The following is a 12,966-nucleotide window of genomic DNA, read 5'->3' as shown; positions in this document are numbered from 1 at the left end:
AGTTCTAATATATGACCCATTTGAAAATTGGGGTTGGGTTCAGGTCAATCCGCTAACCCGAATTTTCACCCATCCCCATCCCAAACTCATATGTCGCCCTTGCACGGTGCATTGCCTTAGACTTATGCATGCCAAATGCTCGCATCCGCACCGGCGTTAGTGCGTCACGACCCCTTTCTTGCCCTCTCACGGGCCGACCTCGCCCACTCACAGTCGGCAGTTCCGCACTCGTACCCATAGAGCTCGCCCAGACTCATGCACCCGTACTCGTAAAGCTCACACCGGACTCGCACACCCACACCCAGTCACGGTCGTGCAGTCTCGCATGCGACCCGCGCTAGTTGCTTGGGTGATACGCTCTCGCACGCGCTGGTTACATGTTGGGTCAAGTCGACTAGGTAACCCAGTGGGTTGGGTCAAGAGTCTGAGTTTGATTTTATGACCTGTTTGCAAAATTGGGTCAGCTAAATTGGACCCAGGTTAAAAACTCGCCCAGAACCCTCACTGCAGTAACTTTATCTCTTGCATTAAAAACTAACTGTAAGAAATAAAGACTACTTCAGCACGAGAAATAAAAGAAAGACCAAAACACCCTCTGCCTTCCCACAATACCAGTTCAAATATAAACAGAAAAGAAGCAAACCAAGGCTATTAGGTTTAAATCAAGGACTTAGTTGCTCTGAGAACTTGTTCAACTTGTTCTTTAAACCAAGCCCAACGCCATCATAGGAGAGCCCGAGGTTAAAAGGTTTATCATCTTGTGGGCTCCGAAAATTATGCCCCGGCCTCCCCGCCACGCTTTTCTTTTTATGCTGGGCGAGGGGGAGTTTTAACAAAATAAGTTTCGAGGTAAATTTTGGAAGGCAGATGGGTTTGTAGATAAGACACCACCATAGAATCGTAGAGAATATTTAAAGTTAGCACAACTAACATCTGATAATGTGGCTAAAGCCAGATATAAACCATGTCATCAAGATTAAGTTTCATGTTTAGCATGTTGCTTTTCTTACAACTTATAATTTTCAACAAGCAATTTGACAATGTACTCTCATTGTTTCAATCCAGTTATGCATTAATTATTTTAGTTGTACCATGATATTGACCTTGATATCAACACTAATGTCAAATCAATGAAGTGTGGTAGAAAAATGATGACCAAACAACTCGACATAATGTTAAAGTTGTATAAATCACATTGACCAAAAGTCAAAATCGCAACCATGACATCTGTTCGCTAAACATATGGCGTCGACACATTCAAGTCAACTAAAATAGTTAAGATTGACACTCATATTAGCTGGTGTTTTCAATCGATAAAAATAAAAAAATTTACGAGTGTGAGATGATGTCGAAACTATACAAATTTTAAATTTATATTTTAATCAAATAATAAAAACTAAATTTGAAATGAACCTAAACTGCCCATTAACCTAACATAATCCACTCTCTCATAACTCCTCACATAACCAGCCTCACTCACTGCACTAAGTTATAACTCCCCTCAGCCACTTAGTCTCTAAAAACAAAAAAAGTAAGAAATAAAACTTGACGCAATCGAACCAAGACCTACTCGTGTTAAATATGTATATATTTAGATTTTAGATTAATATTAACAGTTAATTACTATTCAATAGTCTAATACTAATTAATATCTTAAACTAATGCTAATTACTGTAAAGGATTTTCGTTTCCAGTCAAATATCCAAAAGCAGCATCTGTTGGCTCCTTCCACGTTCACTGGAATTGAAGAGATGGGATTGGGTGAAGTGTGATGGCAGTTGCGTTGGGCCCCACTTCCCATTTGGTTTCTTGTATACAAACTGAATGGAAAAGTATAAATTTGAGTGTGGGAAACTACTGCATTACCGACACAGTGCAGTGCATTGGAGAAGACTAGCGATATAGTAATTGTGGAAGAAAGGAAATTCGGCTCTGTACAAAGACAAATTTCGGAATGCTATGGAAATAGAAGCTGTTGTTAGAGTTTGGGAAGAGTGATTGTGAGAGAATTCAATTGATATGAGAATACAAGCGCAGTGAAGGAACAATGACTTTAAAAGGAAGAAGAAAATTTAAGGAAGAGGAATTTAAGGAAAGCAGTTTTGGTATATGCATAGTTATCTTATGGATTTCTAAATAGTAGTGAAAGTCTTTAAAGATGTTGAATCTAATTGTGTCATAGGTATCATAGCTTACCAATTCCTTTCATAATGCTGTTATTACAGGAAAAAGAAAAGAAAAAGTCGATGCGGAATAAGTTGCAATTAAGTATTTCATTTTATATGCTAGTGTTTAACTTTGTTTGTAAGTCTACAACTGAGGTATGTAGACAGTTCATTAGTGTAATATTTTGGGGATTTTATTCGTGGCTCTGTAAATACTAGTTTGATATTTTTGAATTATTAGATGTTTCCGTTTATGCAATAAATGAAATGCTGTTTGAGATTTTATATCAATATTCAGATGATGCAAAATCTCATATGTTTAATGATAAAAAAATATTATGTTTATATGTGTGACACCCTGCAATACTGTTAAGGGGTCTTGTGGGGTGTTACACTAGCACTCACGCAAGCAACCCATCCCTTCCCCCGCTCCTCTTCATGTGATCCTGCAAAATCGAGTTAGTGCCCGAACTCGAATGCACCTCCCTGCTCTTGTGACCCCTACAAGCCGCTGAACTCCCCTAGCCGCTAAGTTGTCGGCTTGCACCCTATCAATTGAACCTCCAGTCGTCGACAAGCTCACAATCACTGGTGAACCAAGCCGTCGGCCACCCATGGCCAATAGCTCTCCCTAACTCATATTTGCTCTCTCACTCTCAAGGGTTGTTTGGCAACAAGTAGGATTTAACTTTAGTGGGATTAGTAAATCATATAAATATGAATTTAGTAAATCATGAGGGTATTAAATCTTGAAAATTATTTGGAATGACAAATGTTAAATCCTGAGAATTGTTTGGCAAAGTAATCAAGGATTTAGGGCAATTGGTTCATTTAGAAATTAAATTTAATGTGCTTTAAATTTAATTTGAGTGATAATTATGATTTACTTATTAACTTTAATTTTAATTACCTTTAGTAAGTTATAATGATAAATAATATAATTGGAAACTAACCTAATTATTGCTAATTAGGTGCTAATTATGAAATTACTTATTATATTACTAATTAATTAGTTAATTACTATTTTTAAATTATAAATTATTTAATTAATACTCATATTATTGATTTAATTAATTATTTAAGTATTAAACTAATTTAATGATAATTATAGTACTATAACCAACAAATTATAAATATTAATTAAACTAATTTCATGATAATTAAGTGCTAACTATTTAATTAAACTAACTTAGATTACTTAATTACGTTACAAATTATTTACTTAGTCTAATATAATACTAATTATTTAATGAATCTAATTTAATGACAATTACAATACTGCATCGCCTTCATTCTTCCCATGTTCTAACTTCTGAGTTTGCGATGCCTTAGATCATTCGACAACCTTCACCGACCAGAGAGGTTCGCTCTAGCGGAGATTGATTGGCAATGAAAAAGCCACTTCTGCATTTAAACAGCAATCACTTCATTTACAACCACCCATTCACTTCTAAATCAGATCATCGTTGACGAGCTAAGTCTCTGAAAGTTATTGGCTCTCCATAGGTTTTCTCATAAGGGCTCTACTTGTTGATACCATTGCAGTTCTCATTTTCCTTATTTGTCTTCACTCGCAAGCTCATAAATCTTGTAGTCCATAAATCCATCGAATGACAGGATTTACTAAATCTCGAAATTTACGCCGGAAATTTGAGATTTACAAGGGATCCGAATTTACTGTGCGCTTGAAAATTGTTCAGAAGGATTTACCAAAAAATCGGCGTAAATCCTACTACAAATCTGATACCAAATAGCCCCTCAATCTCCCCTAATCTCAAACCTTTCCACCCACTATTTATCCCTCCAAACCCACAAACCCAACCACATGTCCGACCACGTTGCATGTCCCTAGCCGTTAGTATTGATTCTCCTTCTCATGGCCCTACCCCTCTACTGCAATTCGATCCCTTTATTCTTTTATGAAACAAAAAAGGAGACCTCCCTCATAATTCATAATCTACAAAAAGGAGAACAAGGTACACAACTATGCATATCTCTCTTTTTATCGTGCCAACATTGAACACTAAAAACCATGCATTCCATTGATCTTAAATTTGGCATGAAAGTATGAAAACTATATTGAAGACCTTGCATTCATTATAATTTTTATTTGGCCTGGAAGAACATTATTTATATAAAGATTCCTCATTCCATTGATCTTAGATCTGGCCAAAAAGAACAAAAAGGCTTTAGCGTACCCGATAACGCCCCTATGCTAGGGTGACATCGGGAGACTGGCAAAATTTTAAATGACAAACGACCCTCACATACCTAAATTAAAACAAAATTCTGAACAAGCAAATGTGTAAAAAAAAATCATATATGCTTAAATTGGTAATTTAAGTAAATGGGGATGCTTCCATCCAAACTTTTGGCTCGCTACAAATCACTCATATGTATAAGCATTGCAAGTGCGTTTGCAAAGTGTCTATTTAATAAACCAAGTTAAATATGAATAGAGTTGGCTTGGTTAGGTGGGCTTACCAACCGATGACTCTAACTCAAGTTAGCTAACTCCATGACGATTTGAAAGTCGTTTTATCATGCGAGTTGCCTTAAATGCAATGTTAAATTTCAAAACCCATATTTATAACAAACCTAAAATTAGGGCAAAAGATGCTTGCCTAACAAAGTGCCTAAAACTAGATCAATAAAACTAAACTATTCAACATTTCTTGGTAAGACCCCCAATTTTGACAACTCATAAATAGAGCAGTAAGCCCCAATCTAACTAAAGTCAAGCAATCAAAAAGATGTAAGTCCTAAAACAAATTAAACAAAGGCAACTCACATATAGAACAATAAACCCCATCTGAATTAAATTTGGGTCATCTAACATATATAAGCCCCAACCCAAATCACATTTGGACCAGCTCCCATGTCAGGAGTGCCAATTCGAGTCGACGGGTTGGGTTCAGGTCCAACCCGAGTTGACCTGAGCATAAACGGGTTGGCTCGAACCCGACGGGCCCGACCCGCACAGGTTAATGGGTTGAACCGGCCCGAGAACACGCGAACAGTCGCAACTCACGGACACGGACGCTGGCGCTGGGAGACTTGGCTAGGTCGTCTTGTTGAGGCGGAGCGGCCCGCGTGGCTGCATTGGGACGAACCGCGATCTAGGCGGAGCAGCGTTGCAGCGGAGCGGTGGACTGGCGGAGCCGCGACAGCGGAGCGAGGCGAAGCGGCGGAGACGTCAAACGCGGAGCGGCGGAGTCGTCATGACGCGACAGCAACTGTGCGAGTCAGCCGACGTTGCTTCTGCCTTCTGCTAGACGCGATGCGACGGCCTGTGACATTGTGTCCTGACGCCTGACTGACTCGACAGCGGCACAGCGCTATCATGACGCGACAGATCAAATTTTTGGGTCAACCGGGTCGACCCACGAGTTGTCGGGTCAACCCGAACCTGACCCGTTTTTCAAACGGGTCAAAAATTCGAACCCGACCCGTTCGCAAACGGGTTGACCCGAACCCGAATTTTTTCGGGTCGGGTCCGGGTCGGGTTTCGGGTCGGGTTTCGGGTCGGGTCAGAAATTGACACCCCTACCCATGTTAACAAGCCCGCTAAATCAATTAAACCCTAAAATCATAGCTAAAATCTATACATAATCATCTTGGTCTAATTCGAAGATAACATATGATTGCTAATCAGATTCCCTGAACGTAAATCGCTAGTACTCTCAGGATGACAGAACCATAAGATCTTAAATGGATCTACCCCCACCCCCCACAAACATCTCCCATTAATTCAAATAAATCTCAAAGTATCAAGCTTGAATTTAAAACCATATCAAAGTAACCATCTTTAATAAAGAGTGCTCAATCACAAGTGGGAGAGGTAATTAACTATGAGATCTTGCGCTCAAAAAATGGTTAGGTCGTAGATCTAAATAAACCATGTCATAAATATTGGGAGAAATCTAATTAATTAAAAATTAATATACCTCATGAAGAATGTAATTTTAACTTAGAAGGCAGGGTTTGCATCCTTTTTTCTGAGCAAACACAAGCAAATTATGAGCTAATTTGCATTGGTTTCATAAGGAGTCCTCAAAATAAAAGTTTGTTTCATACTCCCACTCAGCCCAAGGTAGCAATTTTTTTCAAAAACTTAGATTGTTAGCTAGAATTACAAAGTAAGGGATTTTTTGGTTGCCTAAAAAGGAATACAGTCTAATGGAAAGAGTTGTTTAGATGAGTATAAAAAGAATGCGTGACTTTATTTTTTTGTTTGATTTGAAGTAAAGTAAATGAATGTAAAGTGTAAAATGGTTGTACCCAGAGTGGTTGTAGGACGGCGGAGGAGGACAGCGGATGCAGGGCCTGGCGTCCGACGGTGGTTGGCGAACTGCGGCGGTAGTGGTCGACAACCAATAGTGGTGGTCAACAAAGGAGAATGGTGGCGTCGAGGCCAACGACCGTGGATGGAGGCGACAGCGGTGGTGGCTAGTAGCACTGGTCGACGATGGGTGGTGGCCGGCAATGGCGGATGACAGTGAGCAGCGGGACGGTGGCGGCGGGTAGCGGGGTGGCGGTAAAGAAGGTGGTTGTCGACAATGGTCAAGCAATCTTTGGAGCGGTGTAAACAGTTCTCCCTTAAATTGGGAAAGAACAGTTTACCTCAAAAATAAACTAGAATAAAATACACTGCATTACTTTACCTTGGATTTGCTTCTCATCCAAACAAAGACCAAATTTTAAAAAACTTATGCATTTACTCTACTTTACACCATAAAGTATTCCAACAAAACAATCCCTAAATAAGTTTTCAAGTAAGTGTTAAAATTCTTTTTAATTGGCCATCAGATTGTCGATGGCAAGCTAAGCTCATGCACAACTTCATCTTTTTACAATGAAATAACTTCATCAGATTGTCGATGGTAAACTAAAGCTCACAATTCCATTCAAAAGAATTCATTCTTAAGTAAGTAGTCAATGGAGTGGAGATTTTTTTCACAATCTTCAACAATCTTCTTAAAGTAAATCAGAAGGTCAAGAAATCTATGTAACCCCTCACATAGGTTCAAATGGACCAGTTTGCAAGGAATCTTTTGATGATCAAGGGAAAGTCTGATAATAATGTGACCAAGATGGTCAACTTGTTGCTAAACAAAAGAACACTTGGTCCATTTGACTTAAAGTTGATGAGATTGATGGGTTTGAAAGATTAACTTTAAATGAAAAAAGATCATCTTCTAAAGTACACTTGTAAATTAATGTCATAAAAAATCAACACAAGTTTAAAAAACAAACAAAACAAAAAACCTTAATCTTAAGACCTAGCAAAGTTGATGCTAAATTAATTAGCCTGAAAGGGATAATTACAAACTCATAATGGCGTTCATATATTTGAAGCATGTGAAGTGAGATTTCAAAATATTTGGAGATTCAAAGGTTGAGTTGTTTTGATTGGAGGGGCTAGAGGTAGAGTATAAAATGGTCTACATTAGACATTCCTTGTTGGATGTTGAGGCTTCATCATATTGCCAATAAATAGCTCATGTAACGCATACACTGCAAATGTAAGATTTTTGAATTCTCTTCGCATAGAATGGGTCATGTTCCTCTACGAGTTTACTTTTGTATTGGGCTTTAGTTTCTCCACTTTCTCTTAGCAGAAAGCCAAGGGAGGATGGTTAGAATGAATTCACAACTGAGGTACGTAGGTTGGTGGGTAGGTATGGCTATAATACTGAAGTTGTCCCAAGATTGTCTTCATAAGTAAAAATATGATTTCTTTGAGGGAATTATTAAGCCTAGAGAAAGTTAATAAGAGGGAAGTTAGGAGGGAATAACAATAAGGACCGCAGGTTTTCATTACTTTCAAATGCAATGAACAATGCCATTAAAAGTGCATGCTTTAAATAGTGTATGAAGTGGACTGATAAGATTGTGCATTCCTCTGCAAAGAAGCGAGCTTATACCATAAAGCAAAGTCAACGCATCTTTTCATCACTTTGTAAAGTAGCCTGAAACACACCCACTTTGTAACTTTCAGATCAAAGAAGGTCAATCAATGATAGGTTCATATCATGCATTGCTAATGACACCACATGCATGTCATATTGCTGACTAGTAGGAAAAAAAATTCTAATTAATGTTTGACTTCAAATGCCAAAGATCATTTCAATATTTTGATTTTCATAATGGGTGTTAAATATCATGAAGTTCCTTCATGTTTAAGCTGCGCTTCATATAAGTTCATGTTTATGAAACTCTATACTTTGATCCTTCTGAGAATTTCACTATGGTCCCTCAAGTTTGTTTTTCTTCTTTACAGAGATTCATTTTTGTTAAGAATGTCAAATATTTTGTTAACTTAATTGATATAGTATTTTTTAATTAAATTAAACAAAATTGATTTCATATGACCAAAATACCCTTATCCTCAAGATTCTTCCCCCATTATAAGATTAGGACATTCTCAAAAGATCTATCTAAACTATGTTCTTGAGGAGAATAATGGGGTTTTGGTAATGACAAAATGTGTTGGATTGCTATAAGAGATAAAATCATTGCAGATCGCTAAAGATAGCCAGCATTAAGAGGAGGGGCAAACGAGACATCAGGAGGAAAATTGATGAAAAAATAGATGGTATTTGCACCTTTTCTTAAGTGATGATTTTATTCACAAAAGATCCTAATATTAGCTTATTTGACGATTGTACTAACGAAAGAACCTATGTGAAGCTAGACGAAATATCAAAAACGAAAGTTGAGGGGGTTTCAAAATTTTAGAACAACATGATGTGCAGCCAAAACATGAAAGACCTGTGTGATATTTATTCAATATTATAATACTATGTAATATTTTTTGTGTTATTGTGAATTTCTACAAAATAAAATCAACATTGTGTTTTTGCTCCAAGATTTAAAGCAAGAAACATCCCTCATGTGATATATTGCACTTCTTGGAGTTGACAACCTTAACCACAGGATTTATAATTGTAATGGGAAATCAACCTAATAAGGTTAGCATGTCTGTTGATTTTCTTATTAGGTTGATTTCCTGATGACAATTTAGGTCCAGGACGAGAAATAAGGTATACAGCTGTCAATCTTATGCTATTAAGGAAAAAACTTTAACTAGGAAAAGTAGGACGTTTGTTGTCAGATATATTTAAAGAAGCATGAATACCCTCTCTCCAATCAGCACGTGATGTCACCCTATTTGCTGGAAGGACATCATGATTTATGGATAATCACTATCTTTCGTGCACAAACTAAAATAACATGTGGCCGTAAAATCTTGGTCGACCACACCGAGCTTAGCTAGGTTGGTGGACGAGCGTGGTTGGGAATTCCCCAACCCACGTTAGATTCCTCTCTCATGCGGCGCGACTCCTTAAGTGGGGAGAAAGTAAGTGCATGGTCCGGCACCTGTGGGGCTAGTTGCCGCTTGGCCCGCTGAAGGATTAGTTACTCCGTCAAATGCCTCCTCTATGGGGGTGACAGCAGGCAGATACCTCTGTTCCCAAAAAAAAAAAAAATCTCGGTCGATTTTTTGGTTTATGGTTTAATAAGAACATGCCCGGAATAAATAAGGGCAGACACTTCCATTCCTGTTTAAGTTGAGTTGACAACTTAAAATAGATAACTGAAATGGCTTTTTCCTTTAGCCAATAAATTGCTCCCAGAACCCTCACTGCAGTAACTTTATCTCTTGCATTAAAAACTAACTGTAAGAAATAAAGACTACTTCAACTTGTTCTTTAAACCAAGCCCAACGCCATTATAGGGGAGCCCGAGGTTAAAAGGTTTATCATCTACATGATTGGATGATTGTGGGCTCCGAAAATTCGGCCCCGGCCTCCACTCACTTGATTTCTTTTCTTATTCGAGCGAGGGAGTTTTAACGAACTAAGTTCCGAGGTAAATTTTGGAAGGAAGATGGGTTTGTAGATAAGACACTACCCAGAGATTTCGCCCTCATTTGCGAGGACTTTATGATCTGAGTTCTGGTTTCCTATAGGCGCAAGCCCCTATAGTTAATTACCCCTCTCGATCACAAGAGAGAACTTTCGATTTATACGATGCAGGTCAACACATCTACATGATTGGATGATGCATGCTTTGATTCAAACATACAAAATCACCTCCCCTAAGATGTTCTTGCACTAATCTTCAAGGCCAAACACAATATAGCGCATCAAAAGCAAAAGGGGCAGAGTATTATGTACAAAAAAGACAATAAAGAAAAAGAAAATGGCATACCAGTTACTTTTCCAAGGCCGAATTTTTATTCCTTCAGAAACTAAACTTCCAAGTACTGCAGCAAGTTGAGCAGGTTTTAGATCTAACAAAATTTTATTTCTAAGGACCATAGCGAGCCAAAGTTCATTTTCTCCTCGAATTGCAGACGCTGTTTCTCCCAAAGGATACATAACATGTGTATGGACATCTAAAGCTCTGGTTTCTTGTATAACTTTGCTGATCTGAACATTGAATAGTCAATATCAACCCAGAATTTCAGAAAATTAATATTCCATGTTGCACACTTTTAGTAATAATGAACTTATTAAGACATTGTCGTCCTAATTCAGAAAGTAAAAGTTAAGAATTGCACGTAAAAGAAACTAGTAAGATAGAACAAGCAAGAAATGCAATATAGGTAAAGAAATGGATGACAAAAGAGGCATAAGTTCGGTGCAAGTGATTAAAACTAAAAGTCATTACAATGTTGTTATTAATGAAGGAAACTCCATGTGCTTAACCTGAAGTGATCTGCATATGCAACTTGGATCAAAGGAAGAAGCAAACAAACGTTGGAATCATCATATAATTTATTTATCAATGGGTTCATATCTAAAAGTCCACAGGAGTCCTATTTATGAAAAAAAAAAAAACATAAGATAAGGATGGGATTATCATTATCATTTTTACCTATAGTAAGGATGAGATTCTCTTTCATCTTTATGCATTTAATCTAATAATAATACAATAAAATATAATAAAAGTTGCAAAATTCAGTTAAAAATAAAAAAGAGTCCAAAAAAAGTTTAAAATGAGTCCAATTTAACTCCTTCAGAGCCTATTTTTTACTCTTTTTTTATTGGCCTATTAGAAATTGGTCATTTGGGTTAAATTGTTTGAACAATCAATCAATCCTGATTGTAATCCATCAATTCACCTGGCCTACAAAAAACTCTCCTCCAAAGACTATATAGGATGCGGCCAAGATGAAGGTGGTGGAACAACAGTTTAAAATTTACACACTTCATTAGACACAATCATTGGCTTAATCTTTAATAATATCTCAAACTCAACTCAGATGAAATAATAAAGTTTAAGTTTTGATAAATTATAATTATTCTTAAGGTCTGGTTCCTCATCGATAATACGCTAAGCTAAAAAGGATTCAAAACTTTGTGAGATAGAATAAATATGTTCAACTTGTGCAATTGATTGCATGGAACTGAAGTCAAAAGTCTCTTTGAAGATGCATATTTCAGGATATCATTGACAAATTTTGTAGACAGCAAATTTTAAAATTTCTGATAATGAATAGGAGAGGGATCATTATAGTTATAAGAAGATGATTTATGCAATCTATAATGACAACCATCCGCATAATCATAGTCAAAATCATAATGTTATGACCAATGAATCCTAATAAAAAGTTATTCATCATATATGTATGAGACCAACAACTACAAGCACATAGTTTAAAGTGAATATGAGAATGAAAAATATGGCATTCGTGATATGCTGATGTGATTTATATATAAAATATGATGTCAAGAAAATTTAAGTAAAGATACCTATTAGAGTTTCTGTTGGAGGTTGTCAGCAAGAATCTTAATCATTTTCCAAGTCTATGAGGAGTTTCAAGTCCTTAAAGAGGAGCATTTAGGCAAAACTGGTGATGTGTTTGTTATTGATAGCTTAGAATAAAGCTTTGAGGATTGTGATAGGAAACACTTGTAGATCTCAAGTATTTCCTATCAATCATCGGAAAACAGCGAGAATTTTCCACAAAAAAACCCACACAAAACCAGGAAAACAGTAGATAAATTGTATTACTTGATAAAATGGAAACGGAAAATACCAAGATACAATTGATCCACTATTTGAGAGGAGGATCTATCTCTCACAAATCTATAGACGCCGCTAGAGCCCAAAAGAAAATCTAAATCTAAGAGATCAAATTTCAACCAAATTCAATATGCCCTAACCCTAGGAAATCTCTAAACAGTCTCTACATTAAAATTTCCCTCCTAACTCTCTCAAAAATCCTTCCTAAACAGCTCTATGGGATCCGACGGCTTGCTCGACTCGTACAGGAGAGGCGGAACTTTTCGCCCAGGCCGGTCCCGTATGACCGACTGGACCGATCCAATGGATCGATCTTACAATACACCCCTCCCAAAGATTCACTTTGTCCGCAAGGTGAAAAGACGACACCCTCCATTCCTTCTTCATCACAAATGGCAAGAACCTGAAGAGTTCGGTCCTTACACATGTGCCCCTGCGTATACCTCTCGTCACATCTGAAACAGATCCCCTTCGCCCCTTTCTCCTGTAATTTTATTTTTGTGAGCTTCTTGAAGTTGTCCCCAGTTCTTCCTACGACAGTCTTTTATTTTGAAGTCTCCCAAAGAGTACCCAATGTTGGCTCCTGGCTTGCCAAAAAGGTGGCGATCATCTTGTACAAGCCTCCTGAATTGCTGCCTCCTGCTTCTTTTTTCAGGTGCCTCTGATCCTCAACCAACTGAGCTAGCTACATCGACTCTCACAAGTCCCGAGGTTTCATCACTCTGACTGCTGCGCGAATCTTTGGTTTCAGTCCCTTCATAAA

The 12,966-nt window shown here is 37.5% G+C and overlaps 1 protein-coding gene across 2 annotated transcripts in view; it reads right to left on the bottom strand.

The window, feature by feature from the left end:
* The window catches only part of LOC110115350 (DExH-box ATP-dependent RNA helicase DExH15 chloroplastic), a gene marked incomplete at its 5' end in the record, with an annotated part of 41,958 nt that overhangs the window by 7,811 nt on the left and 21,181 nt on the right, over window positions 1-12,966 (bottom strand). For both annotated transcript variants that reach the window (XM_028694858.1, XM_020848565.2), the window contains 1 exon segment: window positions 10,383-10,603. In XM_028694858.1, coding sequence (XP_028550691.1) covers window positions 10,383-10,603 — 221 coding nt within the window.

The sequence above is a fragment of the Dendrobium catenatum genome, unplaced genomic scaffold (assembly GCF_001605985.2).
Source record: "Dendrobium catenatum unplaced genomic scaffold, ASM160598v2 fragScaff_scaffold_586, whole genome shotgun sequence".
In the NCBI taxonomy this organism is placed as follows: Eukaryota; Viridiplantae; Streptophyta; class Magnoliopsida; order Asparagales; family Orchidaceae; genus Dendrobium; species Dendrobium catenatum.
The sequence above is the reverse complement of the archived record's forward strand: the minus strand, read 5'-3'. Positions and strand labels throughout refer to the sequence as shown.